Source organism: Danio aesculapii, chromosome 22 (assembly GCF_903798145.1).
Source record: "Danio aesculapii chromosome 22, fDanAes4.1, whole genome shotgun sequence".
Classification (NCBI taxonomy): Eukaryota; Metazoa; Chordata; class Actinopteri; order Cypriniformes; family Danionidae; genus Danio; species Danio aesculapii.
In genome coordinates, this window is record NC_079456.1 from 13,033,349 (window position 1) to 13,051,410 (window position 18,062).

General features: G+C 33.9%; 2 protein-coding genes across 2 annotated transcripts in view; one reads left to right on the forward strand and one right to left on the reverse strand.

The window, feature by feature from the left end:
• The window catches only part of zranb3 (zinc finger, RAN-binding domain containing 3), a 120,554-nt gene extending 107,873 nt beyond the window's left edge, over nucleotides 1-12,681 (reverse strand). The window contains exons 1-2 of the mRNA XM_056448258.1: nucleotides 12,583-12,681; nucleotides 12,289-12,443 (exon numbers count right to left, since the gene is read on the reverse strand). Coding sequence (XP_056304233.1) covers nucleotides 12,289-12,443; nucleotides 12,583-12,585 — 158 coding nt within the window. The 5' untranslated portion in view covers nucleotides 12,586-12,681. The remainder of the gene's footprint in view (nucleotides 1-12,288; nucleotides 12,444-12,582) is intronic.
• A 1,071-nt stretch (nucleotides 12,682-13,752) lies between these two features.
• The window catches only part of LOC130215557 (R3H domain-containing protein 1), a 66,230-nt gene continuing 61,920 nt past the window's right edge, over nucleotides 13,753-18,062 (forward strand). Inside the window, 1 exon segment of the mRNA XM_056447390.1 lies at nucleotides 13,753-13,847. The gene's annotated coding sequence lies outside the window, so the exon portion shown is untranslated.

Below are 18,062 nucleotides of genomic sequence, written 5' to 3' on the forward strand. Positions count from 1 at the left end.
TGAAACCGAACATTTCTGCTTGTTTACACACATTACACATTGTCCCTTTATTAATCTGGGGTCACCACAGCGGAATAAACTGCCAACTTATCTAGCATATGTTTTACGCAGGTGATTTACAAACTATTTTACTTTCGAACTGCTGGATAATTGTTCCCGATTTCATGTTGTCATACACTAACAAGTAGGTCAAAACAAGTAGTCGCGTGATTTTAGAGCGACCACGACGGAGACGATCAAAGTTTGGTTTCAAATTCCAGCTAACATCAACGATAAATGAAACAGAACAATTCTGCTTGTTTTCACACATTGTTGTTGAACTATTTCACTTTCGAACGGCTGGATAATTTCTCCCTGATTTCATGTGGTCGTACATTAACAAGTACATTAAAATAAGAAGTCGCATGATTTTAGAGCGTCAAAGACGATCAAAGTTTGGTTTTAAAGTCTGGATGATTTTTCCCGCTTCCATGTGGTCCTACATTAAGACATACATCAAAGCAAATAGCCGCATGATTTTAAAGCGTCAACAATATAAAAGATCAAAGTTTCCTCACCACAAAAAAACTATTCTGCAAACGTCAACGTTACAACGAAACGGCACATTTTTGCCTATTTACACACATTGTTCACAAACTATTTTACTTTCGAACTGCTGGATGATTTTTCCAGCTTTCACATGGTCATAGACTAACACGTATGTACAAGCAAGTAATCACATGATTTTAGAGCGTCAAAGACAATGAAAGCTTGGTTTCATACAACAAACAACCAATTCAGCGAACGTCAACGATCAATGAAACAGCACATTTCTGCTTGTTTACACATTGTTTACAAACTATTTCATGTTTTAACTGCTAGATGATGTTTCCCGCTTTGTGTGGTCATACACTAAGAAGTACATCAACGCAAATAGTCGCGTGATTTTAGAGCGTCAACAACGGAAAAGATCAAAGTTTGGTTTTAAAGTCCTGACCATAAACAGCCAATTCTGCGATTGTCAACATTAAAATAAAACGGCACATTTCTGCTTATTTACACACATTGTTTACAAACTATTTTACTTTCAAACTGCTGGATGATTTTTCTCCAATTTCATGTGTTTAAATTTAAAAAAATATATAACAACTTAAAGTCTGCGTAAAATCAATATATGCAATGTTTATTTTGCTAGCTTATGTTTTTTTAAGGTGAATAATTAATCCAAGCAGGTTAATCTGTTTAAAAAGTTTGTTTTGGTAATCTTTAATCAAAATCCATTTGCTTCTGCATGGACAGTCCTTCTCTGTTGACGACAATTTGAGGGCTCCTCTCTTACTGTTAGTTTGCCATGAATGAATGATGCGCAAAAATAAATCTCTGCCCCACTACTCAATATTCGGTCACACTTTACAATAAGGTTCATTAGTTAATGTTAACAAATGCATTTACTAAGATGAACAAACAATGAACAATACATTTACTACAGTATTTGTTCATGTTAGTTAACGTTAGTTAATGAAAATACAGTTGTTCATTGTTAGTTCATGTTAACTCACGGTGCATTAACTAATGTTAACAAGCATGGACTTGGATGTTAACAATGCATTAGTAAATGTTTAATTATGATTAATAAATGCTGTACGAGTGTTGTTCATAATTAGTTCATGTTAGTAAATGCATTAACAAATGAACCTTATTGTAAAGTGTTACCCAATATTCCAATTCAGTTGGAGATACATCAGCATACTGAAATAAAAGTCTCAGCAACTTCCGGATAATGTAGACTTTAACAAGGTAAACATCTCATCTTGCATGAATTTTTGTGGTAAAACATATAAACAAATATTGTGTTTTATAAGCAAACTAGCATTTCACTCGGCAGCCATTTTTGAAACACATCTGGGGCAGTATGCTCAGGCATTCTGTTTGAATGAAGACACATCAAACTCTTCAAAATTGGTTGCCAAGCTTACGATTGAATTTCATTAATTTCATTTTATATGAGATGGTTTTATTGGTTATGAATCACCAATAAAATTAAACAACAATTGTCTCTTTAGTTTAATTTCAAAACTTTCGAATCACACAAAATCTGCAGAAACTCATATAAACATACGTCTGGTCCGAGCCCCTCCCTCTGAGAGTCGTCAGTTTATAGTGATTGATGATTGGCTCCTGTACTAAAGGTGGGGCTTCAGTTGCCATATTGATTGTTACACTTTTCCTTTTTCAAAACTATAGGAGTGATATGTCTTGTGTATTCTAGAGTCTTTGATTTAAATCTGAATTTTCTTGTGTCAGTGTAAACGCAGCCAGAGATTTTGATATTTCGACAAAAAAATTAACGATATTTCAAGTCTATGCTATTTTCTATTTTAAGTCAGTTCTTAAATTCAATTTAAATGAAATCCCAAATCAATTCACTGTGATTTTACAGTAATAACAATATATGTTGAAGGTCACGTTTACAACTTTAACCCCTAGTGCTCAACCTAACTTCCAATTTTCCCACTAAAACAACTAAAGTCCAATAATGTGTGTGGAGAAAGACAACAAGCTATGATCTGAAACCAAACTCCTTTAAATAAACTCATTTCCAAATTTCCATTCATTATCTAAAAGCGTCCAAGTTAATGAGATTACCCCCTTAAGTCCGTCAAGCCTAATATGAAAAGTAAACGGTAACAAACCACTTTCATTACCTGTGGCCAAAAAAAAACAAACCATGAACCGAAACTAGGGACGCCTGTCCCGGTTCATTAGACGGTAGGTGGAGAATCTCAGTACGGTTAAAGTAATTACAGTCGAGGATTGCTCGGGTTGTTGGCTGGACTGGAGATTACATATTTAATTAGAGAGCAATTATCTGGGGCTGTAATCCGCATACTAACTGATTAGCGGGATCAAAGCGCTACACAAGGGGAAATTAATCGCTAAATTAGATTCAAGAACAAAAAAAACTAAACTAAACAAAAGGACGGAAGCGTTGGGATAAAAGCGATCGCTTCAGAGGTTACCGAGTCTCGGCTTTTAATGCTGCATGGCTTGATGTTGTAACTTCTAACTAGCGTCTGTTATTATTAACGTGTGGATCCGACAGAGAACAGAGACGCTCGGTTTTAGATGAATCATGAATATTATTACTTTTGAATCTTATTTTTTATTAAAAATCCATGAATAAAGAAGTTTAGAATTCTATGCTGTTCAAACGTTTTGCATAAGTTTATTATTAAATTAGTCATTATCTAGAACTTGCTTTTAAATAAATATAAGGAAAATGATTAGGCTTCACAATAATTTTGATAAGAAATGCATATTAGAATGGTTTCTAAAGGATCATGTGACATTGACATTTTTTTTAATAAATTACATTTTAATTTAAATTGTAGATATTTTATTCATAATATTTACATTTTATCTACTTAAAAAATAGATGTACTGTTTTTGCAACCAATAAATGCTGCCTTTGTGAGCAGAAGAGAACAGAAATACTGTAAAATGTTTTAACCTTAAATATTTTGACTTTCTGATTGTCAAACAATATATTTACAATCACGAAACTGCACAAAAATTGCATCACAAATTATAACAATTTATGTTTGCATTTATTTAGTTATAATAATAATAATATATTTTATTATAAAAAATGTATTTAAAAACTGATAAATATTACAACAACAAAACAAAAGTTTGAAATATTTAACAAATTAAAGTGGAAATGGAAAATAAGACTAGTTGACAAGGAAATATTTCTCATTCTTTACAATTTGTTGAATTTGATGTACTAAAAAATTACAATTAATGTAATTTATTACAAATGTAAGGTAAAATATAGTAAATTGTAGTAAAAAATAAATAGTAATACATAGTAAAAAAATACAAATGACAAAATTCTAAATTACTACAACTAAAATAATTACAATTGAAATACAACGGGGTCTGTGGGGATTTATAAAATGCAAGTCAATAAATTACTTGCAAAAACTACAGGTACTTTGACTTTAAGAGTCAAAAAACTTATACAGGCAAAAAAAGGGCACCTATTTTCCACCTTTTTCAAGATTTAGGTGAAGTTTTTTGTGTCTCCAGATTGTCTCTGTAAAAGTTTCAGCTCAAAAAAAAAACATCAAATTATTTATTATACCTTTCAGAATATTGGAATTTGCTGCTCTGAAAACAATGTAGCTGTTTTTTGTGGCCTGTGCCTTTAATGTTGGTTCTCCCCGCCCACCGTTACCACATGCCTGTCATAGTGAGCCTCATCCTTCGCCTTGGCTGTATCTTTTATCCCAACGCTTCCGTCCTTTAGTTTTGTTTAGTTTTTTGTTCTTGAATTCTTTTATTTAGATTTGTTCTGTCTGTGTTGAAATCCAGGTCAATATTTTGTCATGCTGTTCTGAGATTTTGTCATCAGCGGAGTTTCCATCCTAACATGAAACAAAACTTTTCAAAGTTCACAAAAAAGGAAAAATCTCAAATGCGAATTACTTGCGTTTCCATCAAGTTGTTAGAGCAGCTGACTGTAGTACTGGTAACCTGCCAACCAACACTAGATAGGCCAAGCATAATGGAAACAGCTGATTGGTCAAGTGGGTGTAATGTTCAAGTTTATTTGGTTTAAACGTGTTTCCATCTCCCATTATACTCCTATTAAGACCAAACCACCTCAAATCAGCATCAAAAAATTTAATAAATTGCCACTGACTTTCATTTTAACAATGTTCTACTGTCGGAAAAATGCATTGAGTGTCAGCAAATAAAGGGAATGTTGATATTTGATTGAACTGTTGCTTTAAATAAAGAAACACTGTGTTTTCTTGGGGAGATTGGTCTTCTAGCAGCTGGCTGTGTGAAACGCTACCTGTCTCGTTCAAGAGGAAATTAGCGTCGGCTCAGTGAATACAGTCAGACTTGATTACAGTCAATGAAAGCCGCTTTATTCTCTAGCCAGATGCACCAGAGCCCTTAAAGGAAGCAACCCCTTAATAGTAACACCCTCACAATTAATACTAAGGGGTTTGCTTAATTTAAGGGTGCTCGGACGGGCCAATGACCCTTAGCATCCGTGTCGAGAGGCCAGAAACGAACGCATTACGCCACATCCATCAGTGTGTGGAGAGAGAGCGAATTTGTGTTGGAGTGATTTCTCGAGCGCTTCGGTCAATAACGCGTTCAATAACAGACACGTTGTTTATGGCGGCTTAAAGTAAACAAGACATCTGTGGATGTAAGAAACACAGAAACCCTTGAGAAAATAAACACAAATTAAATGTTTGTGGTCAAACTATGTGTCTTTTTTTGTTTGTTTTTGTTTTTTGAAAATGGTGCAATATTGTATTTATTAGATTTGCTCTTATTATAAATATAATAGCCATGATTTAATATTTTGTTTTGTTTTTTCCATTAAAAATGTTTTAATAAATTTAATGTATTAATTTATGTGTATTTTTAGTATTTATAAATATTTGTCCATTTTTAATTAGCTTGTTTCTGCAGTTTTTAATAGATTTATTAATTTCTATATTCGGACTGCACAATAAATTATTTCAGCATCGATATCGCAATGTGTGCATCCGAAATAGTCAAATCGTAAAGATATGCAATGTTGACTTGACTTTGCAGTTTAATTTCTAAATGTACATGTACAAAACCATAATGCATGCAGTTTATTTCACTTTCATCTTTGCTTTGTTGCATTTATCTATGCTTGTTATTGCATGTAATGCCTGATTCATTCCCCTACAGAATCATCCCAGTCAATAAAAATTAATACAATCGGTACCACTTTAGGGAGCAATTCTGACTATCAACAAGTTGCTTATTGGCATGTATGTAATTGAGATATTGGCTGCTTATTAGTACATATAAAGCACAAGTTCTGTATAATCCTATTCTACATCCCTAATCCTACCCAATACCTAAACTACCTTAATAACTATTAATAAGGAGTTAATTAAAGCAAACGTCAAAATAGTTTGCTAAGTGCTGAACCTTAAAATGAAGTTCTTTCCATGTATAACAAAGTATATCGCAATATATATTGCAGAAAATCTCAATATCACAATGGCAGATTTTTTCAAATATCGTGCAGCACTATTCCGTATGCATTTTAACTGTAAAGTTTTAGGGGCCCATCACACCAAACGTGCACCAAAGGCGCACCTCACTGCCTCTTTGTTGACAAGAAAAAAAAATGCAGTGTGCTTTTTATGTCGCTAGGCAACAACTGAATCCGCTTTGTAATTTGCGCCAGTGTTGCTGTTGATATTAATAGAATTTTTAAATGTAATAATATTGTGATGTTCAAGATTTGTGATTCATACAGCACTGGATAACTCAAAACAACCACAAGTCTTTCCTCTATCTTTAAAAGTCTCCGTAGTTGTCTTGACAACACAAACACTGCTGTCACCTCAAAGGAAACCTCACCTCTGCTTTCATTTGATTGGAGAAAACGCTTATTCCGCTCAGAGTTGACTTTTTTTCAACTGCAAGTGCACGGCGCGCAATGACAAAAATGCGAGGCAGGCGGTTTAAACATGAGGCGCACAGGACGCATAAGCAGTGCACACAAAGCTCACGGCTGTTAGTGAATCATTCAAAATAAAGGTGTCTCTCAACGCAAAAAGCGTGTTCGGTATAATCGGCCCCTTACTCATTTTGGTATTTTTATCAATGTTTGGTATTTTTTTGTCTTTTTATTGTGGTTTTTATAAGCTTATAGTTTTTTAATGTCTGTATAGTTTTTAAGAATACTGTTTGAACATTTTCTTGTACATTTAGTTTAGCGACTTTCTTTTAAGTGATTCTCATCTCTACGCATTTTTTACAACAGTTTTAAATCACTTTCATTTCTTGCTTGTGGTTTTTATTTTTATTCCGGGTATTAAGAGAAAAAACTTTTTTACGAATTTGTTTTTTGGTAGATTTTATTTAACGAACCAGTGACCTTCTTTCTGTGAGGCGACATCGCTAACCACTGCGCCACCCTAATATATCGATTTTTGAGGTTTTAGTTATTTTAAAACAGTAGGCTAAGCTTCTTTAATTTTGCTGCTTTGAAAGGCATCAATTCATTTATATTTAACCCTAGTGTACTGTTCAAATTTGCTACCCTTTCGTTGTGTTCGTAGCTGTTTTTGCACTATTGACTTCCTCTATAATGAAATTTTTGTTCAAAGGATTCTTGATTGTTAGTGGTTCTGCCTGTTGGGCAGAGGTAAAATGTGTCATTTTTACTGTTTTAAATGTCCATTATAATGTCATTATAATGAAAGTCAATGGGGCAAAAACAGCCACGAACTTAACGAAAAGGTAGTAAGTTTGTCCAGAGTTCATTGTTGAATTTGTGCAAATTTTCAAAGCATTTTCCCAAAATATGTGTCAAAATAAGATTTGTCACCAATAACCAGTCCATTTGCTGAAACACAGAGAAATTTGCAGTCAAATTAAGACTCACAATCATCCCAGAATGGATAAAAACATCCCCCACAGTACACAAAGGTTAAAATTGTACATTTTATATTTAGGTTTTAACCAATTACAACAATCCTGTTACTAAGAGTCCATTTTTTGTTCTCTCCTTTATATAAACCAGTCCAAAAATACAAATCTGACATGTGTAACTACATCCTTCCCATCCCTCCACTGTCTCTCCTTTGGGACTGTGTAATATCCGTCCTGCTGAATGTCTGCCTAATTAAGAGACTGACCCTGTCGGCACTAAACAGAGGCCCGTGTGTCCCGCCATCGATCCGGGACCCTCAGCAGAGTCGACTAACTGACCCGTCTGACCCACGACATTGACTGACAGAACTGGAGTAAATTACATTCTCACCTGCTTAAAATCACACACACACACTGATCCACAGTGAAAGAGAGCAAAAGCGTGACACAAGATACAGCAGACAGAATATTCACGACAAATGAAAATATCACATTACATCAAAAACTAAAGATCTATTCCTATAGGCTGAATATCTAAAGCTATGATTTACGACAGCTTCTTTTATAAAGATATTGAAATAGCAGTTCACGTTCTCTTTGAATGCATTGTAGTAAAACATATTGAGTTTTTTGGTGGATTACTAAAAAAAAAGTATTTACAGTTGAAGCCAAAATTATTAAGTATATGATTTTTCCCAAATTCTGTTTAACATAAAGATATTTTTCAACGCATTTCCAAACATAATAGTTTTAATAACTCATTTCTAATAACTGATTTCTTTTGTCTTTGCCATGATGACAGTAAATAATATTTCACTAGGTATTTTTCAAGACACTTCTATACAGCTTAAAGTGACATTTAAAGGCTTGATTAGGCAAGTTGTTTAATTCAGCAAGTCGTTGTATAAAGATGGTTTGTCTTGTAGACAATCAAAAAGCATATTGCGTAAGGGGGCTAATAATATTGACCTTAAAATGGTTCATAAACGATTAAAAACTGCTTTTATTCTAGCCGAAATAAAACAAATCAGACTTTCTCCAGAAGAAAAAATATTATAGGAATTATTGTAAAAATTTCCTTGCTCTGTTAAACATATATTGGGAAATATTTGAAAAAGAAAACAAAAATCCACATAATAATTACTAATAATTTTGACTTCAACTGTATGTGTCTTTGTTGTTTTTGAAGTAATAATACTTTCACTCTCTCGCCAATCCCTACATAGTGTCGAGAGTAACGCATTACAAAAGTAATGTATATCACTTTTTTTGCTATAACGCAGTAATATAACACCTTACTAATACTTTTTTGTAGTAATATTCCTTGTTACAATCTCAGTACAGCAAGTTACAATGCATTTTAAGCCCAAATTAAGATGTTTTAGGTATTTTTAAGAATGTACCAACACTGCGAGACATTCCCCATGCAGAAAATTGCCAGTGCAGAAATTGTAAAAAAAAAAATCAAATAAAATCATAAAATAGTATGTTTATTTACTGTTGTTGGAGTTGATATTTTACTGGATTTTTTCAGTCAAATCTCTGTCGAAATCAGCAAAGAGGAGGTAAACTATTTATTTGTATAGTTGTATAGTATTTATAAACTATTTGTTTGTATATGCGGTATTATAGATTAAGTCTTACCTATGCTCTTATCTGTTTAATTTGCTAAGTTTTGCCACTGAAAATAAAATAAATAAATAAATTTGGAAAGTTCAGAATGCTAAATATAGTTAAATTGTGCAAATTAAATATATATATATATATATATCTCTAATCCAGGGCTATGCAGTGGCACAGTAGGTGCTGTCGCCTCACAGCAAGAAGGTTCGAGCCTTGGCTGGGTCAGTTGGCATTTATGTGTCGAGTTTGCATGTTCTCCCTGCGTTCGCGTGGGTTTCCTTCGGGTGCTCCGGTTTCCCCCACAGTCCAAAGACATGCGGTACAGGTGAATTGAGAAGGCTAAATTGTCCGTAGTGTATAAGTGTGAGTGAGTGTGTATGGATGTTTCCCAGAGATGGGTCGCGGCTGGAAGGGCATCCGCTGCGTAAAACATGTGCTGGATAAGTTGGCGGTTCATTCCGGCGACCCTGGATTAATGAAGGGACTAAGCCGAAAAGAAAATTAATGAATGAATGATTAAATCTCTAATCCATTGTTCGTCGTAGTTTAATTTATTCATGTAACAGAATACATTTATGCCTGTTAGACTACAAACTTTGTCTGACACACATGGGGACTGTAGACTATAAACTGTAAAAAAAATCATGCTGCCTTTGTATAGCTTAAAAATGTAGTTAAAAAGTGAAATCAACATAAGAATATTTGTTGTCTTGACTTTCTGTTGTTACATTTTTACAGCAAAGCTAAACTACTTTGCAAATCCAGTCCTGAAAAAATGATCGTAAAAACGCACACAAATTAGTGAACTAACGCTAAATAATGTTCTATACAAATGATCTTATACTTGCATATTCCATCCTCTTTTAGTGGCGCATGTACCGTAAAAGTGAATTGTATATGGTTGCCATGACAACTTCTGCTTTCTAATGTTGTAAAAGCAAATGAGTATTATAGTTTTGTTGGGTGAAGTCCAGCTTAATATAATTTTAAATTTTATATATATATATATATATATATATATATATATATATATATATATATATATATATATATATATATATATATATATATATATATATATATATATATATACACACACACACATACAGTTGTAGTCAGAAATATTTGCCCCCCTTTGATTTGTTTTTTTTTTCCAAATGATGTTTAACAGAGCAAGGAAACTTTCACAGTATGCCTGATAATATTTTTTCTTCTGGAGAAAGTCTTATTTTTTTATTTTGGCTAGAATAAAAGCAGTTTTAAATTTTTTATTAACCATTTTGAGGTCAATATTATTAGCCCCTTTAGGCCATATATTTTTTCGATAGTCTACAAAACAAACCCTTGTTATACAATAACTTGCCAATTACTCTAACCTGCCTAGTTAACCTAATTAACCTAGTTGAGCCTTTAAATGTCACTTTAAGCTGTATAGAAGTGTCTTGAAAAATATCTAGTCAAATATTATTTACTGTCATCATGGTAAAGATAAAATAAATCAGTTATTAGAAATTAGTTATTAACTATTATGTTTAGAAATGTGTTGAAAAAAAAATCTTCTCTCCGTTAAACAGAAATAAATAAACAGGGGGGCTAATAATTCTGACTTCAACTGTATATAATTTTAGTTGCTAGACTACACGGGAAAACTAGGTTGCAGTTGAAAGTGGTGTTAGTGAGGCCAGCAGGGGGCACTCAACCAGCAGTCTGTGTGAGTCCTAACGCCCCAGTAAAGTGAAGGGGACACTATATTGTCAGTGAGCACTGTCTTTCGGACAAGACGTTTAACCAGGGCCCTAACTCTCTGTGGTCATTAAAAATACCATCGCACTTTTCATAAAGAGTAGGGGTGTAACCCAAGTGTCCTGGCCAAATTCCCTCGCTATATAAATACATTACATTATTTTTTCTGTACAACATGCATATAAATATTTGCATATGCTATGTGTATGTCATGCTCATTTCTCTCATCATGCCTAATTCTAGAGAAGTTTTTTCAATAAAAATGGGTTACTTGAGGTTATTTAATACAGTTGTAATACTTGTTTAGTAATTTGAACATTATTTGTTTTGTGCAACATGTATATGTTATGTGTACATTACACTCATTTCTCTCATCATGCCTAATTCTAGAGAAGTTTGTTCAACAAAAATGGGTTACTTGTGGTTATTTATTACAGTTGTAATAAATTTTTTCAGTTATTTGAACATTATTTGTTTTGTGCAATATGTATATAAATACATGTATATGTCATGTGTACGTTACACACATTTCTCTCATCATTCCTAATTCTAGGAAAGTTTGTTAAATAAAAATGGGTTACTTGAAGTTATTTATTACAGTTCTAACAATTTTTTTCAGTTATTCAAACATTATTTCTTCTGTACAACATGTATATAAATAAATGCAAATGTTATGTGTATATGCACTGCTCATTTCTATTATCACGCCTAATTCTAGAGAAGTTTGTCCAATAAAAAATGGGTTATTTGTGGTTATTAGAGTTGTAATAACTTTATCCAGTTATTCAAACATTATTTCTTCTGCACAACATGCATATACATATATGCATATGTTATGTGTATGTTCCATAAATTTATTATTATTTTTTAGGGGTTTTCACCTTTATTGTGATAGGGCAGTGGAGATTTTACAGACAGGATAGTGTGGAGAGCAAATATAGGGGAAGGATCGGCAAAGGGCCTCGAGCCGGGAATCAAACTTGGGTCGCAGTGAGCACCTTGGTGCTATGTGTCGACGTACTAACCACTAGGCTATTGGCACCGACATGTTCTACTCATTTATCTGATCATGCCTTATTCTAGAGAAGTTTTTCTCAAAGAAAGGGGTTACTTGTGGTTATTTATTTCAGTGGCAATAACTTTTTTCAGTAACATGAACATTATTTGTTCTGTACAACATGTATATAACTATATGTATATGTTATGTGTACGATACACTAATTTCTCTCATCATGCCTTATTCTAGAGAGGTTTGTTCAATAAAAAATGGGTTATTTGTGGTTATTTATTACAGTTATTACAGGTTTTTGAACAATATTTGTTCTGTACAACATGTATATCAACAAATGCATATGTTTTGTGTACATGTTCTGCTAGTTTCTCTCATTATGCCTCTTTCATTAAATACAGACTCACTTTGGAGCAAAAAAAAAGCAAGACCAGAATGTTACATAATAAAATCTTGGTAAACATAAACTTAAAAAGTAAACTGACCGTCCATTTTGAGACAGAGCAAAACAAACTCCTTCTCTCTGGAAAGGCATGAGTTTCTCCTGAAGTTTCTGTGGAAGGAGCTGAAGAGCATCTTTCCCATTGAGAGAAACCTCTTCTGGAGCAGATTTGCCTTGACTTTTTATTGTTTTCATACTCTGTGGATTAAATAAACATGCAGAAAGCATAGCTAAATTATGCGTACTTTGGTTTGCAGGTTAGCACAATCCTACTAGTGTACATTAGTGTACATTACTAAAGTACATTATAACACTAGTATGACACATTTATACTCACCATAAGACGATAATCTCTGAACTCCTGCTGCAGCGATTTGACATTTGGCGGCTTTACTGTGGATGACGTCAGGAAACTCACTTTGCGTCATATCCGCGCGACGAGAGCCATTTGTTGGGAATTAAAATATACCTGTAGTAAAAACTGTTAATTTTATATTTGTATATACATACGTACATATGTTGACGCATGTTAATTTCTACTTCACACTGACGGAAAGTTGCAACGGTCGTTTAATTTAGTACATTTGGTATATTCAAAATGTGTTTGTTTTAAAAGTTGCGGTGTTTTATATGTTTTTAAATCAAGCAAAGGTGTATTTTTAATCTAATGCGGTGTGTTGTGTAAGTAAATGCCACTCACTGGCTTTCGTTCACCTTTCTGTGGGTTTTAGAAATGCAAACGAAACCTAGAGCGGAGAACGGTTTTATCTAAGAATACTGCGAGATGCGCAGTTGATGACCGATTGGTTAATTTCATGTCACGTGACAGAAGTTATTTATATAAAAAATAAATAAATCATTTTTATTATTCTCACCATCGAATTATTTAGTTCAATAGATATTTTTGATAAAAATAAAATTCAAAGTTCAATAGTTTTTTAATCAGAGAAGTTTTATTCAATTTAAACTGATTCTATTCATTTTAGAGGTGCTTTAAAACAACCGTGGGAGCTTGTCAAATTATGATTATAGTAATTATTATATAATTAATTATGATTATAAATAATTATTTAATAAATTTACAAGTGATATTGTTGAAAGTAAATAAACCAAATGAAATAGCATGAGAATATCCTTTCATGTTAATTACTTACATCATTTAATTAAATTTATAGATTAACATTATACTTATACCTAAATAAGTACTGTAAGCTAAATATTTTACATGATTTTATTACCTTATTGATGTAGATGAATATTATAGCATATTATAACGATGTGTTTTTTTTGTAATCACTTATTAATTATTTTTTTAGTTATATATCTCCATTTTTAGTGTTTATAAACATATTAGGATATTTGACTAATTAATAATAGCCATTGAAATGTACATTAATGTAAATTTCTGAGCCACGTTGCGCCCCCTTTCGACACAATACGTTACTTCACCAAATAAAAATATATTTTCGCTTCGAGGCGTTTGAGTATTTTGTCTTCAATGCCGCTGACAGACCGACAGCTTTGACTTCAGCCTTTAGCAGCCATTAGACTCATTATTTCTCTTCATTCCTCCAAATATTTACACATCTATCTATTCTAAAGGTAAGCCTCTATCACATTATCACCATTAATCCTTAAATATCACCGTTTTCAACGTCATTCCTGTGAATTTGAGTGATCTGGAAGGGCTGTTTGTGTGTTTAAACTCTTAGCTTTACCATGTGTGTTAGCACACCACAATGTTTTGTCGCTTTTTAATGGTTTGTAAACAAAATGTCCTCCTCGGATGACTGACAATGTGCCTTTTTGTCGTCGAAGTGTGTTTTATAAACGGTCAGCGTGTTTTGCTGTTAGTTTATATGAGGTAAATGTTTATATGAGGTAAATGCTCTTGTGTGAGTGTGAATATATATAAATATATAAGGGCCAAGGAGAGATCAGACACATGAATTGTAAATAAGCATGCAGGTGTATAAACCGCGAATATGTTGTTGATTTATATGTTATTATTTCGTCTGGCTGCAGTGCTGGTGTGTTTTCGTAGCTTTGGGTTTGATCTTTGTGTTGGTGAAGCTTCAGGCTTCATTCATAAGGGCCTGTGCAGGTGATTAAACCACCAGCAGGAGATGTGTCAAGACAATAAAAGTGCGTTTTGTTGTAATCTTTTCTATTCGATATTATGTTTATGAATGTCAGATAAGTAGTTAAATTATTTCGTTTTTAAATTTTTTTAAAATTGTTAATATTAATAATTTATCCATAATCAAAATGGTTTATTTATTTACTTTGTTTATTTTGCAGATTTTTATCTAGGCTTTTATTATTTATCTTTCGTATGTATCTTTTCCAAATTGCTTTTTTACTTAAGGATTTTTTCTGTTACATTTTAATACATTTATTATTATTATTATTTTTATTTATTTATTTTGTACTATTTGTCATGATCTTGAGTCTTAAAAGTTGCTGTCGAGTTTTAAAGGAATGGTTCATCCAAAAATGAAAATCCCCCCATAATTTACTAACAATCAAATTATCCTCATTGTATATGATTTTATTTTTTTCAGACGAACACAGTTGAAGTAGTTTTACATTTTATCCTGGCTCTTCCATGCTGTGTAATGGTGTTGGACAGTCGCCCTTTAATGAAGCTTCCATAAGCACATAAATTTGTCATAAAAAAAAAAAAAAAAACCTAGCCTATATGCTACCAGGGCATTAATGCGTGTCTTATGAAGCGAATCAATGTTTTCTTGTAACAAAAGTATTTCATATTGTTGAATTATAAAAGTCAAATGCTATTTGCGCACTCATGACAGCTTTACGAATTATGAATGCGTCTTACGAACGCACATTCTGCAGGTTGCCAAAAGCCTGTGAGTTTATAGATATGAGTTTATAATTTAAGAATTAGAAACAATTTTTCTAATTCTTCATTATGAGCATTTGAGTGTATGGTTAAAATCTAGCTTAGCGTGCCATCTACTGTTAAAAACTAGCCTAGAGCGCCATCTGCTGTTAAAAATTAGCCTAGAGCACCATCTGCTACTTAAAAGCTAGCCTAGAGCACCGTCTGCTGTTAAGAACTAGCCTAGAGCTCGTCTGCTGTTAAAACTAGCCTAGTGCACCGTCTGCTGTTAAAAACTAGCCTAGTGCACCGTCTGCTGTTAAAAACTAGCCTAATGCACCGTCTGCTGTTAAAAACTAGCCTAGAGCACCATCTGCTACTTAAAAGCTAGCCTAGAGCACCGTCTGCTGTTAAGAACTAGCCTAGAGCGCTGTCTGCTGTTAAAAACTAGCCTAGAGCTCGTCTGCTGTTAAAAACTAGCCTAGTGCACCATCTGCTGTTAAAAACTAGCCTAGAGCACCATCTGCTACTTAAAAGCTAGCCTAGAGCACCGTCTGCTGTTAAGAACTAGCCTAGAGTGTCGTCTGCTGTTAAGAACTAGCCTAGAGCTCGTCTGCTGTTAAGAACTAGCCTAGAGCTCGTCTGCTGTTAAAAACTAGCCTAGAGCTCGTCTGCTATTAAGAACTAGCCTAGAGCACCGTCTGCTGTTAAGAACTAGCCTAGAGTGTCGTCTGCTGTTAAGAACTAGCCTAGAGCGCCATCTGCTGTTAAGAACTAGCCTAGAGCTCGTCTGCTGTTAAGAACTAGCCTAGAGCTTGTCTGCTGTTAAGAACTAGCCTAGAGCAAAGTCTGCAGTTTAAAACTAACCTAGAGCGCCGTCAGCTGTTAAAATTAGCCCAGAGCGCCATCTGCTGTCAAAAACTAGCCCAGAGCACCGTATGCTGTTGCCATCTGCTGTTAAAAAGTAGCCTAGTGCCATCTGCTGTTAACAACTAGCCCAGAGCACTATCTGCTGTTTAAAAACTAGCCCAGAGCGCCATCTACTGTTAAAAACTAGCCCAGAGCGGCATCTGCTTTTAAAAACTAGGCCAGAGCACCATCTGCTGTTAAAAACTATCCTAGAGCACCGTCTGCTGTTAGGAACTAGCCTAGAGCACCGTCTGATGTTAAAATCTAAATCTAAGCTTGTTATTGATTCTGGAGAAAATAGCGATGCATTTTAGAAATCTCAGAATTGATTTCTCAAATAATTTTTTCCACTGTTGTATTAGTAAACCAGAAAAGTATTGTTTTAAATGGGAGTGTCGCAGCATACCATTATTGACAATAACTGTGATAATCATTTTATTGTTGAGATGCTGCAATATGCCGGCATTGAATTGAACATGTTGGACTACATCATACTATAAAACAATTGTGTTTTCATTATAATTTAGTACTGAACTCATTAAATTGATTTGTAGGAGTAATGAAATGTATGATTTTCCAGAAACTCACTCGTATGAATAAAGACATCCAGCATACACTGATTAAATAAAATGCAGACAGATATTATCTAACTGATTATATATGAGAATAATTGACACATGACTGCAACAGTATGCTTTATCTACATAAATAAGGATAAAAGTAGGGATGATATAAAGCAGTGCTAATCAACACTGTATGAAATGCTATTATATATTTATGTTTTTTCTGTAACTAAGTAAATTTGTCTAATCGTTTCTTTAGTCTCCCCGTGTTCGCATGGGTTTCCTCCGGGTGCACTGGTTTTCTCTGCAAGTCCAAAGACATACGCTTTAGATAGGGCCAGACAGAATCTGCGGACATTTTCTGCTATTTCTGTGCAGAATATTGTTGAAAATCTGCAGAATTATGCGGAATGATTTTGGGAGTATCATAACTAAAAATAAAAAATACCTTGTTAACTTTTATTTAATGTTTACAATGCAAATCTAAGTAGATCGCTTTATTTGGTAAACAAAGCAAGTCTCTCATATAATATATCTACTAAAAGACAGAAAATATTACTTTACAAACTGCATTGTAAATAAATTATGAACATTTTCATATTAGTCAATAATATTACTAAAATTAATTTTAAAACTGAAAAAATATAAATTTACACAAGTAAATAAACAGAAAAAAAATGATGGACTAAAAATCTGCAGAATTCTGCGCGTGCAGATTTCGTGTGGGCCTAACTATAGGTTAATTGGATAAGCTAAATTGTCTGTAGTGTTTTTTTGTTCCTCCAGATTGAGGGTAAAGCATTGGGCTAACAACCCACCTCATAAAAATTTGATGTTTCGAAACACCAACATAGTGCAGCAAAATATCAACTTCGATATAAATGGCTCTTGGAGTAAGTAATAGATTCTTTAGAGTACAGTAATATGATTAAAGGCTGATCTATTCTTCTGCATCATACACGTGTATGGTCCGGTGCAGCCTGCTCGCGGTCGCATACCCCTCGCCGTCGCCGTCGTTGACACACGCCTCTCAAAAAATGTAACTACACATCACAACGACATGTAGCACAAGCTCTGTGATTGGCTTGGTAGCACTGATGAGTGTGGGCGGGGGATGAGAGCTGCACAAACCTGTTGGAGCGAGTGTTTACGAGTGTCGAGACCTATGAAGGAGCTCCAGGTGGAAACTGTTGCTTTGTGTTATGATTATTGTTGTTGCATGTTCGACAGTTCCCGCTTCAGAATGAGCAAGTTTTAGCTACTTGTACATTTAAGATAGCATTCAGAAAAAACAAAACATCAACAAAGAAACTCGATACAGAGGAAGTGAAAATCCTTTTCTGCCAGCTAGCGTTTCGGAAATGTTTTTGCAGAGCAACACAAACAGCACACACTAATATAAATGCACGACTACACGCAAGGCAGGTGCCGTGGGTTACGCCGATTACGCGACGCAGAAGTATGAACCAGCCTTAATTGGGTAAAAGAAGAAAGGTAAAA